Source organism: Glycine soja, chromosome 2, assembly GCF_004193775.1.
Source record: "Glycine soja cultivar W05 chromosome 2, ASM419377v2, whole genome shotgun sequence".
Lineage (NCBI taxonomy): Eukaryota > Viridiplantae > Streptophyta > Magnoliopsida > Fabales > Fabaceae > Glycine > Glycine soja.
The window spans coordinates 45,099,019-45,122,327 of NC_041003.1; the positions used below are offsets into that span (position 1 = coordinate 45,099,019).

The 23,309-nt window shown below is 29.1% G+C and overlaps 2 protein-coding genes across 2 annotated transcripts; both read right to left on the minus strand.

Annotated features, from left to right (window-relative positions):
- Positions 1-298: 298 nt before the first annotated feature.
- LOC114397736 (expansin-A13-like) lies at positions 299-2,558 on the minus strand. Its single transcript, XM_028359926.1, has 2 exons — positions 1,903-2,558; positions 299-983 (listed from the first exon to the last, which is right to left on the minus strand). Exons 1-2 carry the CDS (start codon positions 2,403-2,405, stop codon positions 674-676), a joined length of 813 nt encoding a protein of 270 aa, XP_028215727.1. The 5' UTR covers positions 2,406-2,558; the 3' UTR covers positions 299-673.
- A 3,501-nt stretch (positions 2,559-6,059) lies between these two features.
- LOC114397746 (protein REVEILLE 1-like) lies at positions 6,060-9,888 on the minus strand. Its single transcript, XM_028359937.1, has 6 exons — positions 9,377-9,888; positions 8,605-8,739; positions 8,383-8,494; positions 8,187-8,248; positions 7,615-8,007; positions 6,060-7,327 (listed from the first exon to the last, which is right to left on the minus strand). Exons 1-6 carry the CDS (start codon positions 9,386-9,388, stop codon positions 6,731-6,733), a joined length of 1,311 nt encoding a protein of 436 aa, XP_028215738.1. The 5' UTR covers positions 9,389-9,888; the 3' UTR covers positions 6,060-6,730.
- Between the last annotated feature and the right edge of the window lie 13,421 nt (positions 9,889-23,309).

The window sequence follows — 23,309 nt, forward strand, 5'->3', positions numbered from 1 at the left end:
ACAGAACAGTATATTATTGAGGGGAAGGAACATGTATTGAATTTGACGACCCCAGTTTTTCCATTCAGCTCTATTAAGGCCGATAGTGGTAAAAAAAAATGACAGACTAACGGCTAACTAGTAGTGAAATACTAAGCATTGAGAACGTGGAAAAAACAAATGCATAAAAAATTCATTCAAAACTTGAACAAAATATCTCACCAAAAATTATGCATACACATCTAGCATTCTGATTACTGTTACAGTAGAAACTAATCTAATGCGATGGGTTATCTAATAATCGTTAACGGAGCTTGGATGATGTAGTAAAATTTAAGACAACTTGCAAGTGAAGTTAGTAGGATGATACGTCTTTGAGAGGCTCACAACATTTTACATTGGAAGTCTTCTTTGGCGCTGGTTGACCAACAAGGTATACATATAGTATATATTTTTTCATACAAAACTTCCTAAGAAGATAAATGGAAAGGTACATCATCACATTGACAACCTTTTCATACAAACCACCCCAAATCATTTGCTATCTACACAGTCTTCTACAAAACCAAAAAGAATCAAAATGTAGAAAGAAAACCACCGGCAAGTAGACCTTTTAATCACCATCGGGGTAAAAAAATTTGGGGAAGGAGAATGGTCCCTTTAAAACAAGATCTCTCTTCGATTCATTGAGCTTTCAAGTCTCAAATTGCTTGCCTTCAAAGGTTTGTCCAAAGGTCCAATCCTTGGGAGCAACATTGTAAGAAGTAACCGTTTTGCCATCACTAGCTTTAACCTCGAACGAAAGAGGCTGGTTTTGCAGCAACGCATTTACATGCCAGTTTTGCCCCCAATTCCGACCCATTGAAAGCCAACCGGTTCTGGAGCCTTTAACCTTCACCTCCCCTATGTCTCCGTGGCCAGCAACATTACTGATCAGCACTGAAATGAAGATTCCAGAACCAGTAACAGTAAATCGCATCCCTCCTTCCTTCCTACACTTTATCCTGCTCCAAACACATCACAACATTCAAAAATCAAAATAGAATTTAACTCAAATATAATGACAATGCAAAAAAAAAAAATTGTATTGTCATGAGGAAGCAACTCATAATTGAATCCATACTTGTTTAGACCAATTCATAATGACTGTGACCCACATCATGTTGTGTAGGCTATAATTGCCACCACTATCATCCAGTTATAGATTGTGGAGATTTCTAATAAGTTAGAGAAAAAAATTAAAGACACTTTCTAATATACTCTTAAGACATTTTAGAAATTTTGTATGCCTGTTGTTTATTTAATGAAGAGTAAATAGTTCGTGCATCCACAATCTAATAAAAGTTTTTTTTTTATCATCCATTAACAAATGGTTATTAATGGTAAATTTGTTTTTTACATACCTAACTTAAAAATCATACTAACTATGACATCTTATGGGTTGATAATGACATTACATAAAAATTTAAACCATTAATGAATCCCCTTGATTTTATAATTTTCAACAAAAAAGAATGTATTAGGTACGGTCTTACAAAGTTACAATTACTTGTCATAGAGTGTACAAAGAAGGGGTCTCACTTGTTATTTAATTAATTAGTGCATCTCTAGATGATGTAGTTTTTAATAAATTCTAACAAGATTATATAATTTTCAATAGATCCTAACCTGTGTTAGAAACAGTGTGTTGGATATAAGTCTGAAGTGTTTTTGAGAGCTTTGATAGAGAAATTATACGGGAAATATAGAATTTGTTTCAATAAAAAAGCTTTCAAGATAAACACAATTATATGAAAATTGAACTTCAAAATAAACATCAGCACCATTTGCTCAAAAAACGTCAGCATCATTGATCTATAGAATAATATTTGAAAAGAAATTTCTAGTAGTAGCTGAAAATGCATGAGAAATTTTTTGGAGTACCTGCGATACTGCACGGGCATGTTGCCGGCTTTCCAAATGGCGATCTTCTCAAAAGCTTCGATGGGGAGAACGAAATGCTTGTTGGGAGGGTTACAGTGTCCGCCGCCGTCGGAGGTGAAGCCGTAGTTGGGGGCGCAGAAGTTGGTGGCGGTGACGATGATGGAGGTGCCGGGGATGCACCAGCGCATGTCCTCGACGCAGCGGAGCTCGAAGCACGCGCCACAGATCTGGCCGCGCTCGAACAGGGCCTCGCTGAGCCCCACCGTGGCCATGCCGTAGCCGCCCTTAACCAGGTCGCCGTAGCCGCACGCGCCGCCCACCGCGTCGCGGGGATCCGCCGCGACGTAGTAGGTGGCGCGCGCGGATCGCCATTCGGAGAAGGTCGGGGAGGCTTCTAGAGAAGAAGGAGGGGACTCGAGAGTGGAAGAGGAGTAGTGAGAGGTGACTAGTGGCGAAGAAGAGAGTGTAGCGATGATGAGAATGGATAGTGTGAGTGCCAACATTTTGGATTCGGAGAACCCAAGCAAACCAGGAAAATGGAAAATAGAGAGAAAAGAAAGGAATCGATTATGGGTTTCTTTATTTGCAACCGACGATACTACTGCACACTCTTCTCTTCTTTTACTTTACTTACCCTTCCTCTCCCTCCAAATCACTGTTCTCTTTTGACTCATTATAATCACATGTTGCAAGTAAGATTACTTAAAGAGTTTCTAACCCCAAAAAAGCAAAATTTAAAATAAAATAAAAAATCATAGTGTCGATTAATATTGAAAGTTATCTAATTTTTTTCATCAAACTATATATATTTTAAGGGTAAGTTACAATGTGGTTTATTTATAAGCCAGGCATTTCATCATTTTTATTTGTAGATCCAATCTCCTGATTTTCGTAAACAGGAAAAACAAAATCCTTGCAATTTTCTCCAAACCCCAAAAAAGGCATGGAAAAATGTTTAAACAACATCATGCCTTCGTCAGCCCAGAATAAAAGATGATACTTTTAACTTTTAAGAGAATTATAGGGAAAAAAATTGAAAAATTTATTCTTAATTATTTCTCACTATGGAGAAGTTTGCTCATATGAAAATGTATTAAAGTGTAAATTTCTTAAGATAAGCAAGTGTATACTAAAAAAACTTGTCTGAAAAGCTCCGTTATTCAAAAAAAAAAAAAAAAGGCCCCGTTATTTTACAAGTCTTAATATTTCGTCTTATGAATAAAATATATTAAAAACATGTTGATATTTTTTTTATACCCTCTTTTTGGATCTATTTACTCATTTCTTACCAGTTACAAATCTATAACCCGTGTAAAAGTTAAAAGGGCCAAGGCCCATATTAGTTTTAATTGCAAATAATGAAGAAGTAGAACCCAAAGGCATAAATTTATGGATAAAGGCACAACTAATGGGGCCTATTAAAGAAAAAGTTAGTAACAAAAATGTTGTTATCTATTATTAATTTTACACATGTTTATGTCAAAGTACACAAGTTCAATAATGACATTAGAAGTATAAGAGAAACGTTTGTTTTACAAATTAAAAATTGGTTTTCAAAATTATAAGCATGAAAAAAAAAATTCTAATATTTGTTACAAACTTTGAAAACTTATTATATTGTTGGTTCCTAGAAAAGTTGTAACTTTTATTTTAATCATATATTTTTATACTTTTTATTCCAATGAGGAGGATGACATTCTGATATTCCGATGGAAATAAGAAAATCTATTTTCTAAAATATTAGTAACTTCCATTTTGATTGTTTTCATTTAAATTATTTAAATTTTAAAAGATATTCTTAGAAATACTAAAATATAACGAAACATAATTTTAAATATATCTAGAAATAATATTCTTAGTCATAATATTCTTGAAAACATGATTCATGAGAATATGATTGTTTGAAACAAAAACTCCCTAAGAAATAATTACATTATCATTTTATCATTTTTATTACTGATTATATTATCATTTTTTTTGTTGATTATGAATGTTTTTCAATCTATTGAGCAGAAACTAATTAAACTTATGATGTGTGAGTATTGTTAATTCAAAAAAAATTTACAACAAAATAAATTAAATACGAATTTTCTTATTAAATAAAATATTTTTCTTTTCATGAATACAACACATTGAGACCTCTCACCATTATGTTAATCCTATGGGCTGATTACATTATCATTTATCATTTAAAAATGCATAACTATTTTTTTTAATAAACTTGATATTGTTATTTACTAATTTCATTAAATAATAAGATGATATTTAATTATTTATCATTGAATAGCGAGTATTTTTTTTACACGATGACTATAGTTTAAATTCAAATTGGACATCCTTTCCAAAAAAAAAAATCAAGTTGGATATCAATGTTCTCTCATATAATGAAATTAAGGTGCAATCATTTCACATAAATATAATTATTTAATCATCTGACAAATTTCCTCTCAAAAACCCTACCTAAGCTAGATACTACTAAATTTCCATCATGATTCATTGGGCTTGTGCTATGTGATAAGAGGGGACAAGTATTTGACTAACATACCTGAGTTGTAAGGCAGAAATAATGAAAATGATGATTGAATGAATGATGTGAGTTGTGATTTAACAATCCACTCGGAGAAGCAAATATCATCTGCATTTCGCACTGTAATTCCGCTTTACCATTCATTTCCAACCATGTAAGATTAGTACGAGGGTGTCATTAATGGACAAAGGTTAGAAAATGACACATGAAAAGGAATAGGGATAACCAAAATTCAAATAAGATGGAGGACCTTATTAAAGTTACCGAAGAGGATTCACATAAGTCAGGATCTCCAAAATCAAATAACTTTTTAGAAACATTTTTATTTTTTTACATGATAATAGCGATTTTAGAGTTTATAATCTTAACACAAATTATATCAAAAAAAAAAAAATTCAACTTAACCATTGGTATTAGATTCTAGTCTTCATAGGAAGAATTTTATTATCCATGATTATCCGATTCGAGTAAATTAAATTATCTTTCATAAAAAATAATTGTAATCTAGACCAAAAATATTTAGACACTAAGCATAATAAATTAATATCCATCGATGATAATTAAAAAAGGTTTTTTTGGATCAAAAGTAAATCTATCCCTTTCAAAAGGCAGAGATACAATAACGCACTAATAATCAAAATCGGACGAAAACAATGCTCTTATATTACTTTAAGAGGTCTTTCTGATTTATAGTTGTACGTATAAGTGTAGATATGTTAAAAATTTAGAGATAACTGACAAGTAATTTAACTGCCATACAAATTTAGATGTCAATTATTAATTTAAGTGATACAAATGACCTGTTTTTAAAATATTTATATGCTACTATCTGTTCACATTTATTCTTTTTTTTTTATTTCTCATGGTGACTATACTTTGAAGAAAATGAAAATTTACTTGTTATTAATAATAATTCAATACATTATACAAGGTATTTTAATTTAAATAGTTGGAAATATAAATAAATTAAACTTAAGAAAAAAGAGTATATTGAAAAAAAAGCAAATTGATATAAAAATAAGGACTTATATTATAATATTAAAAAATAGTAAATCTAATATCAAAGAAATTAGACGCTAAATGTTTGTATATAATTTAACTGTCATAGATCACTATTCTTCTTAAGAATACCTTTATTTAGAATAACTAAATTGAATTACTTTGGTGCATGTTTGTATTAATTTATAACTTTCTTCCATTTTCTCTAACTTTTATCGCTTTTTTCTTCTTTTGGTCTACAATAACTTTATTTTTGACTTGGTACCAGGTGAACCAACCTACCCCTCATGGATTTGATTACCCCCCATGGATTTGATTTTCTGTTAATAGCCCAACACGCCAACACGGCATGCTCTCCCTGTTTGTGACAAAAAGAAATTTTCGTTTTTTTAGCCTTTGATGGGCCATTGTCTCTTCCTGCCTCTAACATCAATAAAATATGCCAATAGAAGTGTGAATGTGTGATTCCATCATAATATATATTGTTATAAATGATAAATTACACTCTATAAATTTTAAATTTTAATAAAAATTTATTCCATATCCTTTCATTTTATAAAGCACACAAACATATAGCATCATGTATCTTTTTCGTCACTACAGAAAGGGAGATTAAAATAATGCCACAAAAGAAGGAGTACTAATTACAATTTTATTCAACTTCAGCTGATTTGAGTATAATAATTTGCTCCATTTGATAAATATGAACAATTACACTAATAAGCGATACATAAGTATGCTACTTACACTTGAAAGACAGTTAGAATTAAAAAGAAAAAAAGGCACTGGATATATCCGGAGTGGAGGGTGGGAGAAAGAATCTGAAGAAATACAAAAAGCCTAGGCTAGAAGAAATATAAAAGGTGGGATAATTCACTGGGTAGTTTTTCTCCCAAAATCTTGAAACTCATAGGTAAATACACAGGCTTGTGGAGAATTAACAATGCGGTAGAAATATAAAAAATTTCAGCTCCCTTATCTTTCCCTTATCTTTCTTCACATACATGGTTATCCAGCTGCGAAAGGCTTGGCGATGTAAAGTTCCATTCCACTCTCACAGGAGTGAAAATGATCTATTTAGTGAGAAAATTTGTGTTCAATTTTCACCATGTACAAAATTTTCTTAGACCAACAATAGCCACTAACCACTGGCGGAATTAATCTCTGACCCCAATAAGTTGAAAGACAATCATGATCTCTGACCCAGGATTAAAAAGAAATACATGGTCATCCAGCAACAGAAACAGGAACATTATACCTGTAAAAGGCAAACTGCTTTGAAGAAAAGCCAATAAGAGGGTACTACAATGAAAGCTTAATACCTTGCTCTTCCCTCTCCTCGTAACATATTGATGAGTACTTGCTTTCTCTCTCTGCCATGCGCCTTTTACATGGTACAAACCCTTTTCCACATGTTTTAGGCCTTACCCTTAGCTCAGATATACTTGATATTTCACTTTTGCTAAAGCAATGCACATGACTCTTGGCTTGATCATCTGATTTTTCAATGTTATCTCCATCATTAATTGAACTAGTGTTTGAACCAGTCCATGATCCTTCCTTTTGAACTTCTTTATGTACAAACTCTCCAAGGTTGGAGTATATATGATTCCCTTTTGGCTCCTTGTGCAGTGGCATGAATGGTGTATTGTGGGGAAGACTCCACCAAGGAACAATAGAAGCAGGACCTTCTGTAATATCTGAACATCCATTCTGAAGTTGCATGAGATACATTGCAGCCGCAGGTGTTGGTTTCCATGGCTCCATTGTTGGTGAAGAAGGTTTGCATGTATCTGTTATCAGTAGAGTGGTCCCAAAAAGTTTGAGAGTACGACCAGATGATTCTTCTGTTGCATCGTCCTTGGTAGAAACACTTTCTTTGTGAAAAAACTCCAGTTTCTACACATTAAAATCAAGGGAGAGTTGAATTTTCATGTATATTATCAATTTAAAGACTTGCACTACCATATCAACTAATTAGAAATCACCTTCAATATCACTTTTAAAGTAGTTATCGTACACGTTAACAATCATGACAGTTAATAATTGGTTGACAATATACAACATGTTTAAATTAAATTCTAAAATCAAACATAAGAGCCTAAAATTATATCATTTTCTTAAAAGTATTCTCATGATGATATTGTAGTCAAGAAAGTGAAAATTGATTAGGATTTAAGTTGTACCACAGGAGGTTGCTTATCATGAGCTGAACTTGGTGGAGACCCTTCTTCCTCAAATGATGTTTTGGGCTCAGCGAGTGGAAATCTGTTTGTGGGGACATCACTAATGGATGAGGTTGGTGACAAACATCTAGTAGGTGTATCTGAATCGGAGGAACCAAGGGTTTCTGAAACAACTGTAGATAACACTGACTTGGGAGAATTGTTTTCTTGACCAAAGTCTGATGGCTTAAGAGAATTCGACCTCAGTGGGAGTTCTGAGTTGGAAATTTCTGTCTTTGGAATCTCAACTAGTTTACGAGGGTAAGGATGAATTGGCTTCCGTTTCGGTCGTGGAGGGGGGATTTCAATTGACTCCTCCAAGGTTGTACTGTTTCTACTAGACTCTCGAAGAATCTGCATGAAATTAAACAAATGAGTTAAAGAGTGAATTTAAGGTGAACCCTTCAACTTCACCTTCAAGGAAATTAGCACTTTTGCATCATATAAGGTCGTCACAACTTTAACTCATGTGTGACTCATAGTAATATATTGAAAACATGGTAAATCATGGGTACTGGAATATAACAATAAACCTTAGAAAAAAACTTCTGAGCATGACTTCGAATCTGAACAGCAGTCTTTGTACCAACATGTTCTGTGGTGAAAATAAAAGGATCCAAGAACTTAGACCATACTTCTTGATTCACTAATTTATATATATGTGTGTGTATTGCTAGAATCTTTATGGCATACTTTGCCTAAGATATGAAAGTTCTAAATTAATTATACCTTCAATCCGTCGCCAGGCCCTGCCATATAACTTTAAGGCTTCAAGGAACTTCTTATGTTCTTCATCTGTCCACCTCTCTCTTTGCTTTGTGATAGTATATGGTTTCCTTACCTGTTAATGTAGATATAAAATTGATTAAAACAAAGGTAAAGGTGACACTGTCACAGATGTGAAAAATCAAATTTATAATGCCACAAGCACACAAAAATTCAGGGCAGAACCTTCAAGGCATAGTCATTTCCACAAGAAAACTGATCATGTAGTGGAATATCTGCAACAGGATGCACACCAGAATTCAAAGATATTCCATCTCCAATTGGAAGACCACCCCGTGATCTAGTAAATGCATTTTGGCTCTGCATCCAGTCCAAATAGTAAATAAATATAATATAATAATCAAGAAAAAATAGAAGGAAATTTTCTCATAGTAGAAAATTCAAGTTGAGTTAAATGAACACAAAGTATTTATCCACCAAGGAATCATTCATCTCATGGTAAATAGTAAATATCAATCAACAATCACAATTTGTTCTGTTTCATTTTTAAAAAATGAAAAGGGAAAATACACAATTGATGAAGATTAGATCATTCATAAGACCTCACGCAGGCATAGTGTTCTTAACAAACTGTTAACTAAACATGAAGCATTCAAAAGTTACTTTTCCAAAATTTATAAAAATTATCATCCAATTTATAAAATCAAGAACTACACATATTTGGCATTTGAGAAAAGGTAAACCAAATCATAATTCATAAAGTTACCTTCTACCTTTTTCATTATTTTATTGGACCTTTTTATTTTTATCCTTAAAACAGAACCAAGCATATCCTACCCAAATGAAAAGACATTTTTTTAGCTGGAAATCCAGAATAAACCATAAAACACACAAGTACAATCAAAACCAACAACAATCCCATGTCCCTCACAAAAATTCCTCACAACATCAAATATTCTATATCATAGAAAACCAAAGAGAATTCATGTTTACATACTTGTATCGCCATGTGGGGAATATCTTCTCCTCTGTGGTTGGCAAACAGTAAAACTTATCTTTTTTTGAACACAACTTCCAGAACAGTATATATAACACAAACAAACAAATCACAAAGCTCCACACTTTCCCCTTCTTCCTCAAACACTAGAATCCACAAAATTCTGTGCAAAAATGGACTTCTCTTGCCACCAAACAAAAACACTGTTTCGTCTCTTTGTTTTTTTATCCAACACTACTGTTTCAGCTCAGAATTGAAGACACCCTTTTGAGATCCCGTGACCATGCAGTGCAAAAAGCTTGATCTTTCAAACTGAACCAACTTCATGAATTTGCAAAGAACAAAATAGTAATGGATGTTCAAAAACACTTCATAAAACAAAGGACACAAACTTGAAAACAGTTTCTCTGAATTGTCATGGTTGTTCAAAATTCAAAAGCTGGAAAGTGGTAGATAGAGAGAAAGGAAGAGAAAAAAGAGCTTAAGGTTTGAGGTTACAGAAGGAGAATGAGAATAACAAAGAGAAGATAGATATAAGAAGCCAAGTGGGAAAGAGACTATTGCGAAGGAGAGAGAAAAAAACAAAAGGAGCAAAGAGAGAGTGCCACGTCGGATGTTGAATTTTGTTTTGTAGGAGAGAAAAATAAGTTTTTTTTTTTTTTTTTTTTTTCACTCGATCGAAATCTCGAGAACTCGATGCTATCTTGTGGCTCACGTCGAAAGAGGTCCTCCACACGTGGCGTTCCGCTGTCGCGTCTGTTTCTCGCTTTTCTGTTTTTTTTTTTTAAATAAACAATTTCTTTTTTAAGAGTGTAATGGAAATAAATCAGTTCTTGTAACATGAAAAATTTAACTTTAGTTATTGAATATAATAAAATTTAATGATATTATTAATTTATTGTATTTTTCATATTTAGAAACTAAATTTAGATTTTTATTTTTCAGAAATTAATTTATCGTTATTTTGTGAATAAATTTTTCTATTTAGTCTTTATTTTTTCATTTTGGGTATTTTTTAAAATTGTTTATTTTTTAATTGGGTGGGGGAAAACTAATGCAGAGCGTGTTGTGAATAATTGCGTTCAGACACAGAGCATACTCGCGGGTGCCACAGCCACAGTGCTACTCGCACTGTTACAGGTGCTACGACACTTTATCATGATTAATGCGTGGCCATTATTTTCCCAGCTCTCATACAGATAATTTTTTCTTCTATTTTTATTGTAAATATTCTAATTAGTGTTTTTGTTTTTTCGGGTATATAATATATTCCATAGTTTTGAATTGTTCAAATTCCATAATGGAAGAGACTATTTTTTCAAAGAATATTTTATTAACTAAAATAAAATTGTTCTTTTTTCTATTATTAAAAACATCACTTCATGAAAGTGATATATTATTGTCATATGAATAGACTAAGGAATCAAGAGTTTAAAATTTAAACTTCTATGATCTAATAGTGTAATATATATATATATAAGGCATACAGTATGTATTTGTGCTGTATTGCTATTAATAAATTGATTATATATACATAATATAAATATAATTACTAGTACTATAACCGGAATTTATTTTTTTTTCCGCTTGTTTTTAACGTGTTCTGGTAGCTTGGTAACAGATTTTGATCTGCCGTATACTCCGCCTCACATTTAATAAACGATTAAACACCATTCTACGTTTGACTAGATAAAAAAAAAGTTTTTTTTTTTCTTTTCTAAAATTAGCATTTAATGTTTCTCATGTTTGAATTTTTACAATGTAGAACTTAAACATCTTCTACATGTGCAGCATTTGACTATTTATGCTAAATAACAAGTTTTATGTAAATTTAATAAATAGTTATACATAACCTTCGTAAATTAATTAAATAAAACATTGTTGTTTCATATAAAAAATAAATAAGAGATATAAATTTAAACGGCATAATTAATTTCTTAGATAATAATTGTTTTTAATTTGATTTGAGTAATTAAAATATAATTTTTTTAAAAAAACTAAAACACCAAGGATCCGAAAATTTTTCAACTGGAATAAATAACAGCTAACAGGTATCCGCAGTAATGAGCGAGTAGATGCATGTGAGTCAACCAAATAGCGTTGCAACACATACAAGTGGATAATATTCCAATCAAATAAATAACAATAATTAATTAATATGATAGATAATTATTTATCTTAAATATATAATAAAAAGTTCAATCTTTAAATCTGTGTTTGAAAGGGATTAATATCTTATTTTCGGCTAAAAGATACTTAAATTCAACCAATGAAAACTAGTGTGGTCGTTGTCATTGGGATGAAATGAAAATAGGAGCATTTCATATATCAAGAGTGTTCTCCAGCTCATTTGGAGAGATTAATTTTATTCCTAATATAAGGTTATAGTTGACGCAAGAAAAATTTGTATCCAGAAGAAAATCAAATACCAGTTTTTTTAAAATAAATAAATAAATCTTTATTTTACATATAAATACAACAAAATCTTAAATTATTATATTAATCCTTTGAATTAAAATAGGAGGATATTTGAAAGGAAAAAAAAAGGATTAAATATCTTAAAAATGAACAAGGGTTGGGCAAGAGTTGTGGATCAAAAAGCGCGAGCGATAGAGGGTGTCGCTTTCACCTTTGCGCTTTTCGCCACGTCTCACTGCCACTTGCCGCCCCACTAAAAGAACACCGCCACGTGTACAGTCAGCCCAGGGATAGAGATCATTCCACACCACTCCTTTTTTTCCCTTTCATTATTGCATTTTCTTTTCTTCAAATCCTAGGAATTTTCTAGCCACAACATTTTGTTTGCCCTTTTTATTTCTCAAAAACAAAAACAAAAAAATCTTGCTTGCAGTGATGAGTTGACAAGCAGAAAAATTAAGATTAAGAAAAATTACCACTTTTTCTTTTCACACCATGTAAATTGCTCAGTGCAAACATTTTTTTTTAAACTTTTTTTCCTAAAGGAGATTTAATTTAAAAATATCCGTAAAGTGATAAACTTATTTAAAAATCTTGAAAAAGTGAAAAACTTTATGAAGCAAAAGAGACATTTCAAGACTTTAATGGAGAATTGGACAGAGGCAGGTGTGGGATTGTAGGAGAACGTGGAAGGTTGCAGTCTTAATTGAAATTGGATGTGTGAGGGACCAGTATGTCTGGCCAGATATTCAGTTTCCGGCATTGTTTGGTGGGGAGACAACAAAAACTATATGCATATATACCATCGTTATATAGCAAACTCTTCATTGAGTTCATTCCATGGGTGTCGCCTTCATTATTGAAACTAGATTTAACTTCGATTTCTTTTAGGTCTTGTTAACCTGTGTTATAGAATATTAGTTAAGCAATTAAAATAAAAATAAAAAATATTTATTTTAAAATTATATAAAAATGTAAAAAAGTAATGATAACATAATTTTGTGTATTATAATAAAAAAATTCCTTAATTCTTTAATTAATGTCTTAAGGATATTAGTTAATATTTTTTTATAAGGTTTGGACTTAGGAGATAATAATAGATATTTATTAATAGTTTCTAGTCATGTTAACTGGCATACTGATTCATGTTACACGGGTTCGAAATTCCTATATCAGTATACGTGCTTAAAATATTATTTATAGATATTAATAGATATTAAGTTTTAAAAAAGGAGCTTTCAAAACAAAACAAAAATATTTAAAGGAGACCTCTTGATTGGTGGGCACAATTTGATCATAGAGAGTTGGAAAAGGAGAAACGAAAAGAAATAGAAACAATAGTGAGAGGGAACAATATCCAATTTTTGTTGGGTATTTATTTCTTTATCTATATTTTAGTGATAATTGCATTAGTTTTTTTTTATATATTTAATGAATTGTATTTTAAGTGGTCTAAATTAAGTAAGTTTATTAGAGTATCAAATGATATATTAAAAAAAGATTATCAAAGGATATGATATGAATTTAATGAGTGATACACTTATTAGTCCACTTCAATAAAAAGAGCCTATCACCAAATAATGGTAAATATATTATGATTATAAGAATTTATTGTTTATTTGGCTAATAAGGTGTCTAAAGACAAAAAAAAAATTATTAGTAAAAATTAAACTCGGATAATAAAGAGTTTAAAATAACTTACACGCACTATTTAATAAATTGCGTTAAATTCTTTAGTAAAATAAATATTGTTTAATAGAATTTATTGTTTTGATTATTAGGTTAAAAATATCATTCTATGATTATTATTTCTCATCGTCTAAAGTAGGATATAATGTTGTAATGGATATATTGTTTGATTATTTTATTTTTCATTATCGATTGCATGAGTATGTGTCACAAATTATAATAATTAACATGCTCACTTCTGTTGTTTATTAATTGTTCCTTGTTTAGTTTTACTCACTGTTATTGATATTATCACTGCTCACGTGAATGGAATCCGGATATTAAATGGTACAAATCTTAAAATATGGAACGAGTATGTTTTGATTGTTATGAAAAACAAAACTTATGGTATAAAAATTGAACAAGTTCATCTATGACCTTTGAAAAATTTATTTCAATAGTGTCACAAGTTCAATAAAAAAATATATAAATTATAAGAATTCAAGATATAAAATATTAAAAACTAATATCTATTTGCAAAAATGTATTCTTTTTTTATCTTAAAAATGCTTTTGATTAAGTTTAAAAACTAAAAAAGAAATCTTAATATCTGTTCAAACTAAATTTTTGCACCAATTTTTGTTGATTCTCGTGCACCAATTTTGAAATTATTGGATTTTTAAGGGTTAGTGGATTGATCAATAGTCATCACTCACCAGATCTGTTCCCTGATAATATCTGATGAACTGACTAGTTCAGTCTAATTTTATAAACTATGATAAATATCGTTATCGGCCCTCATTTAAATTTGAAGAAAAAGAAAGTTAAGGATGAAAATTTTTCTTTATCAGATTTGCAAGTCAAGAGATGAAAAATAAATAATATATTGCTTTACTCTTATAAAGACTAACAAATGGAATTTGATTTAGAATAAAATTTAAATAAAATAAAATAAAATAGCATCTCCAAATGATATGAAAAATAATAATTTCAACCTAGAGGTTTAGTATTTTCTCGAGAAATAAAATAGACCTGAACAATTTAATAAACATTAAAGTAAATATTTTCCATTTATAATATATTAAATTTGAAACTTAATATTAGAAAATTATTAGTAATTCATGTTTGTACATTTATAATATAGTTTTTTTTTTTGGAATCACATTTATAAAATAGTAAATATGAGTATATCCGTCACATTAATCATCAACAAATATTTGTATAACGTATTGCAATTAAAGTCAAACCAAAATTTAAAACTAAGGATGAAAATGAATAAGTTAGGTGATGTTTTATACGGATTAAATTTGGTCCATTTATTTGATATAACATTTTTCTAAAGGTCTGACATAGTTAAAATGTAATAAAAGTATACTTTGTAATAAACCTTATAAATAAGTCACTAAATTCTGCCGATATTTTTTTAAAAGTCAGTAACTTCTAAATAAGTTAATAAAACTAAATTTACATGTAAGTCAGTGAACCTGAGTCTTTATATAAATCAAAAAATATAATCTCAAAATATGATAATAAAAATAATACTATATTATTATTTAAAGAGATCAAATTGTTAAATTTAAATCACTTTCTGAATGACCTGGAATTTAGTCTTTTAGTTAAATTAGCTTTTAAAAGTATCTTGATTAGAATTATCTAGTATATAGTGTTAACTTAATGTGAATTACATAGGAAGGGATCTTCGAGAGAGAAAAGAAAAAAACAACTTGAGATGGTCATGTGCGATAATCTCACTATTTATTCTTTTAATTTCTCACTTCATAATATAAATGTACTATATTAATAAAAATTGTTGAAGGACTATTATCTTATGTAGTGATAATGTCTCTAGAGATAACTATCTTATTTTTATCTTGGTTGAATTATGTTTTTAATTTCTAAATTTTGGAATAAATCCATTTTTTCTCCACATTAAAAAAGTCATTTTAGTTCTTACAATTTCAAAAAAATTATTTTTAGTCCTTAGAAGCATATGATAACAAAAATAATGACGCGGTACTATCAGCATTAGTCACATGTATATTTTCTTTAGATATGTTACCCTTTTTATTAACATTGTCAGCCTCTAAGGATTAAAAATGATTTTCATTTAAAAATATTATGAGTTATAATTAATGGTTCATAAGAAGTTGATGTCTTGAAAAAAAATAAAGTAAACTTAATCAACATTAATAATATTTTTCAAAAGATCTTGAGCTTTTTGGTCCATGTCCGTCACTCCGTTCATATATTTTAGCTAATGTGAGGCCCTAAGTCATACAAATTTATTTTAGCTAAATTTAAAAAAAAAACTTAAAATTATCAAAATAATTATTTTCTTTAAATATTAATAAAAAAATGCAATCACTTAGAAAAGTTAATTAAAAAAGTAATCTACCTCGTTTAACCATTTCTAATATAGATTTCAAGTACCATTAGGTATTGAAATGAGTCCAGGTTGATATCATCAAGTTGTCTTGCAAGAAATAGCATATTAATAAGATAGCTGGCACACCAACTTTTTCTTGGACCTTTAAGACTAACTCTCAATACCATGTTCACCAATCATCAATGGCTCAACCAATAAGTCATGAGAGAATCCGTGCCCCAACTATACACGTCTATTTTTTAAACTCGAGATCATTAGCACAATAGCACGTGAAGTGTCAACACATAATTAGAAAGTGTTGTAACATCCTAGCCTAAATAAAGTGAAAGATTTATCTATAGCTGAGAGTCTCACATCGAGTGATTAACGAATATAATAAATGTTTATATAATTAAGTAAGTCATTCCTGTATAAACTGATTTTTAAGAAGATTTTTCAAATATTTTTATTGTACTTTAACATGATATCAAAACTAAATTCTATCCGATGATAAATAGTATCACTAGTCCTCGGCCACCCCTTATGAATCCCTCCTTAACAGAACCTTTAATAAATAGAGAAAGAGGTAAAATATAATGTTAGCACTTAGCACCTTGAAAAAGATACTGCACGGATTGACTGAAAGAAGTAGCATATCCAACTCACATATTTTATAACTAATAACCATTTGCCAAACATTTTACCGTTGATTTTGATTTTTGAATAAGAAACACAAGTTGCAAACATCCACTCTCTTAATTTGGTTTCCTTCGAGTACTTTATGCGCTTCTAATTCCATGAAAGGTAAAATACAATTTCAAATTATCCTAAACATTATAGAGGCGCCTGCGATGGACAAGTTTATTTCTTTGTGTTTGGTGCACAAAGAAAAATAGTCAAATATCACAATGAATGGAAAAATTTATGAAACACAATTATGTAAATAGTTTACAATTAAATAAATAATAACAACGAAGTATCAAACAAGTAAAAAATCTTAAGACTATTAAAAAGCATTTAACCATTACACAAGATTTTAAAAGAAAAACTATTTAATCGTTCAATATTATGTTCTTAGATCTATCTGTCTAAAAAAAATTGACTATCATATACAAATTTATTTACTTGACCATGGTAACCTATACCTGATGTAAAGAGCTAAAGAGATTAAAAGATGAAATTGACATGATAAGGATTCCAATTGAAGTTAGGTAACATAATTATTTATTCTAAATCCATGAGGTAAAGTTCATATACCGCTGCCCTTTATGTCGGGATGACAGAATAAAATGGTTGATGAAAAACTATTGGTTTAGATTGTTTTCTTTTCTTTTTGCTAAAAATTTGCTCATTTTTTAAATACATTAATATAATAAGGATTGTATAGAAAAAAAAAGTTCATCTTTGCGCAAATTTTTTTAAATAATGCAAAAGTAGTGTATAATTAAGTAAACGACACTTTATCTCCTTATAATTTTACGCTTTCTCGACTTATTTCTTATACTTTTTTTTTATCTCTAAATTCCTTTTTCCTGTATCACTAACCTTCTTCCCTCATTCCAAAGTTTTATATTTTTTTATGAAATTATTATGAAATTTGACTCGCTACATTAGGGTAGTGTTTGATCGAATTTATTGTGACTTTTTGTTTAATTTCTTTAAAATAAAAAACTATATCAAATACAATTTTACAAAAGTTTAAAAATGATCAAACTTATTTGTTTTTCTTCTTTATTTCAAAATTTAAAATTTATGTATTTAAAAGTAAAACAGATTGTAAAGTTGCCACATAGTTTTAACTTTAATTTAAAACTCTTATTTTTAATTTAACGTTAAATAAAATTTAAGTGAAACACTACCTTTTGTGTAAAAAATCATGTCTTTTATAAAATTATTTCGAATAACTATGTATGACTCAATACTTCAGAATTTTTATGCTAATAGTTTAATTTTTTTATAACGTGTATGCTAATAGTTTAATAATTTTACAAGTTATTTTTTTTCTTCAATAATTACCTACCTTGCGAGAGAATGTAAAGATTGAAAATGTGTCTCTTCGTAATTATTGGAGCAAGAATTATAACATTGTTTTATGTAAAGATTGAAAATGTGTCTCTTCGTAATGTGTCTCTTAGTAATTTTCACTTAAAAGGCTTTAATAAATATATAATAATTAATAAAAATATATATACTTATTAATAAATTTAATAACATGTGTTATCAATGATTATATATTAATATTTTTAATAATATTTGTTATCATTAATTATAATCTAGTCCAGATAAATATGTATACTAATTAATCAATATGATAAGAATGATATTTTTATGTTTTTTTTTATCAATTGTTTGGTAAGAGATTTCAAGGACTAAAAATAAGATTATCATAAGTATAATTGACTAAAAACTTATTTTATCTTAATTATTATTATATCTAAAGAATTTGTTCCTCTTTTTTATGATGAAATTATTATCTGGTTTATTGTTATTGTACATGTGAGGTTAAAAAGTCTTTTAAAATTTGAAACAAAAATCAGTACGTATTATTTATTTCCCATATCATTTGAATAAAGAAATAATTTTAGTTTTACCAATAAAATTAATAAATAATTTTATAAACATCATTGATTAAATAATTTTGTATGTTACAGTATTTGAAATGTATTGGTTTATATTTTTCGAACATTGATAATGACATTAGGGGTATTGTTTTTCTATTAGGGGTGGGGGTAGATGTTGCCATTATTTGTATCTGATCTATATGTGTGTACACTGTGCAGTTTTAACATACCTTATGTTAATTCTGATTCACACATTTTTATTAATATGCCTTTGTTTTGCCGATGAAGGACCGAAGCTTTTTTTTTTTTGTTAACTGGAGCTCTTTATGTGGTTAGAAACTAATAAATATTTTTGTCAACTAGAGCTTCTATTTTTCTTTTTCTTTTTTTTGTCGATGAAGCACCGAAGCTTTTTTTCAGGTAAGAAGCATCTAAATTCATTTTTTTGGGTAAAAAGTTATCTAAATAGGACAGAAAATAAGGAATTTTATTAAATTATTGAAGATAAAAAATACTAATAAGTTTTTTTTTATCATTACTAATGAGTTCTAAAATATTATTTTAAGTAACATCCAAAATTACTACTATCTCCATTTCATATTTTTAATGCCTTAAAAATTCCTCTTTAAAAATATCATTAATTATTTGTTCACTTATATCCACCTATATTTAATAATTATTACGATAACAATAACTTACCAAAAGTAAATACAACAAAATTTTACATTTATTAAATGTTCTTTAATTTCCTTTAAAAATGTTCTTTAATTTATATACACTGACTTTAAGCACACAAAAATATAAAACAATCTATGAAACAGTTTTACTCAGTTTCTTTTACACGTAACACTTATTTAGTTAAACAAACTTCTAAACTAATGGAATTAATGAACTAATTAAAATGTCTTCTCTAAATTCTAATGATCATGAAATGTCTTATCTAACACTGATTATCATTAAAAAAATCATTAAACTAGCAAAAATATCTTATCTAAGAAGGATATAACTCAATCATGAATGAAACTTAGAGAAAAAAAAATAAGAAAAGAAAAATACTTAAAAACCAAATGATATTTTAAATAACATCGAAATTACTACTATCTCCATTTCATATTTTTAATGCTCTAAAAATCCCTCTTTAAAAATATCAGTAATTATTTTTTCCCATATACACCGTATTTAATAATTATGATAACAATAACTAGTTTATCATACGTAAAGTATAACAATATTTTACATCCATCAAATGTTCTTTAACTTATATACATTAACTTCTAAACTACTGTAATGGAATTACTACTAAACTGATTAAAATGTCTTCTCTAACACTCTTTATCATTAAAGTCATTAAACTAACTAATGGAATTAATCAACTACTTATTATAAAATGTCTTCTCTAAATTCTAATGATCATAACATGCATATCTTATTTGACACTAGTTATCATTAAAAAAACATTAAACTAATTAAATTATCTTATCTAACACTCATAATTTAGTGAAAAATCAAACTTAGAGAAAAAAAATTAAGAAAAGAAAAATACTTAAAACATCTTTAAGCTCAAGAATTTATGTCCACCAAATCTATTATTATTCTTGTTTAAAACTTTTTCATGTTAAAGATTAAGTTTCAAAAAAAGAATTCTCAAAAATTTTATTTTTATAATTTTTTAAATTTTATTTTTAAATTTTGAGAATTCTCAAAAAAGAATTTTCAAAAATCTAATATATCTAATATAAAGGAGTAGTCTAGAAAAATTACATTTTTAACCTCACTTTATTTGTTGATACGTGTCAATTTTTTGGTTTCATGATCTTTTTAATCTAGAGAAATTACATTTTTAACCTCACTTTATTTATTGACACGTGCCAATTTTTTTGGTTTTAACGCAGGCTTGCTTACAATCGTCATTCTTCTCTCCTTCAATCCTAAGTTTTTATTTTCTCTTTTCATCATCTCTTGGTTGGTATTGTGTTTTTGGGGTTATGTTAGGATTTTATGGTTTAAATCTATGTAAATGAGTAATTTTAATGGGTTTTATTTCGCTATTGCTTTTTGAGTTTAGGGTCTCTGCAACATTCATTGTTTCTCTGTGAGTTTAGGATTTTCATTTCGTTCTTTACAACATCAACATCGAAGAGTCCACTAGAAACGATATTATTCTGCAACCCATTTTTTTTTCCTTAATCATTTTCTTGATTTTGTTCTTTTTCAGTGAAAGCGCTTCTCCATCGACAGATATAACGACTTTTTCTACTGCTACCCAGTTCTTTTTTTCTTAATTATTTTCTTAGTTTTGTTCTTTTTCAGTAAAAGTGAAAGAAGTGTTTCTCCATCGAGAGATACAAAGGTATTCTTTACATATAGACAGTATTATTCTGCTTTCCACACTCTTTTTTCCGGATGGAGAGAAGAGAATATAGACAGGGAAAGTAAGATAGTTCTAACTTGATAACAAAACAACATAAAAATGAATATGAACTTGGGATTGAGTATCGATTCATAGGTGACAATGATGTTTTGATGTGTTCAATTTTTTGAATGATATTTTTTTCGAATCCACTTGGCGATAGAAAATTGGTTTCTCTCTTCCTATTTTTATCATTCTTCCATTTTTGAATGAGTCAACCCATGCGTACCTCCCTAATGAGCTGAGAAATATGTTATTGCAACAACTGAAAACTTGATTACCCTTCTCTATTGTCATGCTGCTGTTAAGTGTTACTGATATTGTTTATTTATGTTTTGCATTATTTTGTCGAAAAAAGATCTTACTTATCAATCCGATTACTCTTTTCTCTTTTGTCCAGGATATCATTGTATGGTCAGACTTCCTATCATTAACCTTTCCACTTTGATAATATATTTGTCATTTAATTATTCATTATTGTTGAAACCGATTTAACATACAAACCTTGCTTTAATTACAATTCACTAAATTTAACATCATTTGATACTGAATTCATAATTGGTTGGTTTGTATCTGAGTTTGTTTAAATACATTATGAACTTAACATCACTTGATACTCTTTACCGTGCAAAAAAAATTAGAACACAGGCCATAGTTAATTGGTATTTACTTTGAAAAAAATCACGAAATAAATTCTATTGATTAAGTACAATGAAATAAAAATTTGATTTTATTTGTATTACTAAAAGATCAAATATAAGTTAATTTGATATTCTATACTAATTAATTTTTAAATACTTCTTGTGTGTAAAGCATAATAACATCGTGCATGTATAATATATTCCTACTACTAATATAACATTGGATTCCATTTTTCTTGCATACACAAATATCACACATTGAATCATCAATTAAAATTATCTTCGTTGTGCACCAATGGATTTTTATGTCCATTGATATTTCTTTTCATTATGTTTATTTACTTTTTCCAATAAGCTATTATTATTTGTCAAATATGTCTTTTCGGTAATATTTACATATTAATGATCATCTTTGGCAGACTTTGTTCAGCTTCTATAAATATTAATGCATATTCATTGTTATTTTTATTACATTACACATGCGTATTGTACCTACCTTTCCAACTTCTCATACTTTGAATAGTGAGTCGGCCTTCACATAATTTGAACAGTTACTTTCCACCCCAATGACTGCAGGGCAGTTACATCAAGCCGCCTAAAATAACCGTCAAATTTATGTCCATTGATATTTCTTTTCATTATGTTTATTTACTTTTTTTCAATAAGTTATTATTATCTGTCAAATATGTCTTTTCAGATGCATTACATATTAATGATCATCTTTGGCAGACTTTTCAGCTACTATAAATATTAATGCATATTCATTGTTATTTTTATTACATTACACGCATGCATTGTACCTACCTTTCCAACTTCCCATACTTTAAATAGTGAGTCCGCCTTCACATAATTTGAACAATTACATCAAGCCGCCTAAAATAGTTGTCAAATAGAACGCATTGGAACAAGCAACTCAGCGTCATCTCACCATACTTTCTTTGTCAGCCGCTCTGGCCAAACCGAAGAGAGGGAATTGCCACCCTCAATTCATCTAGCGGAAAAAAGTCACTCAAACATTATCAACATGAGTTCTGAGTCATCAACTGATTCCAGTGTTGTAAGTTCCTTTTCCGTTTTAATGGTTGCTTCATTTGCATTCAAATCGCCTTGGTATAATTAATTTCCTTTGGGTATTCATACTTGAATCCTTTGTTGTTTAATGTTTCCCTGAATCGTAATGAAATTTCCAATAGGGACCACTATCATCAAACACTTATGTACTATGTTGGTGATCACTGAATAGAATTAAAGTATAATTGAAAGAAATTATCATACTTCCTCATGTATCTGCTTCTGTGTCACCACCATATTGCCCATCCATTTACAATTTGTGTTTCAGCAAAGTAATGTATTATGTGTTAGTAGTAATCATCAATCATGATTGACTTCTCTTACTATATTTTCGTCAATAAATACTGAAGATTAGACTTTTTAAATTCATTCCCACTCAAATACTACTTTGTACAAAAATGCATAACCCATTCTAAGTGGTTTAATGTAGTCACTAAATGTGGGTCATGATATGATGCTATTTTTATACTACATATCTTCTTTTTCTTTTAAGCGGTACATTCAATTTAGATAACTTTATACAGTTGTATTTACTCAGTTTGAAGATGCGGCTGGAATTTTCAATTCTTTACTTACTATCATACATTATTGTCATACAGGTCCCACCTAAGTTAATGGGAACAATCACATGTCAATTTGTAGCTGCATTCCATACCGATAAAGTAAGTATTCGCAGATAATGGATGCAGTTATCCTATAAAACTTAGAAAAGACCACAACAAATACTTCTTCGCTATGGATTGAAGCAATTTAGAAAAGAGTTGAACATTCAAGAAGGTATCACCATCACTTATGCTGC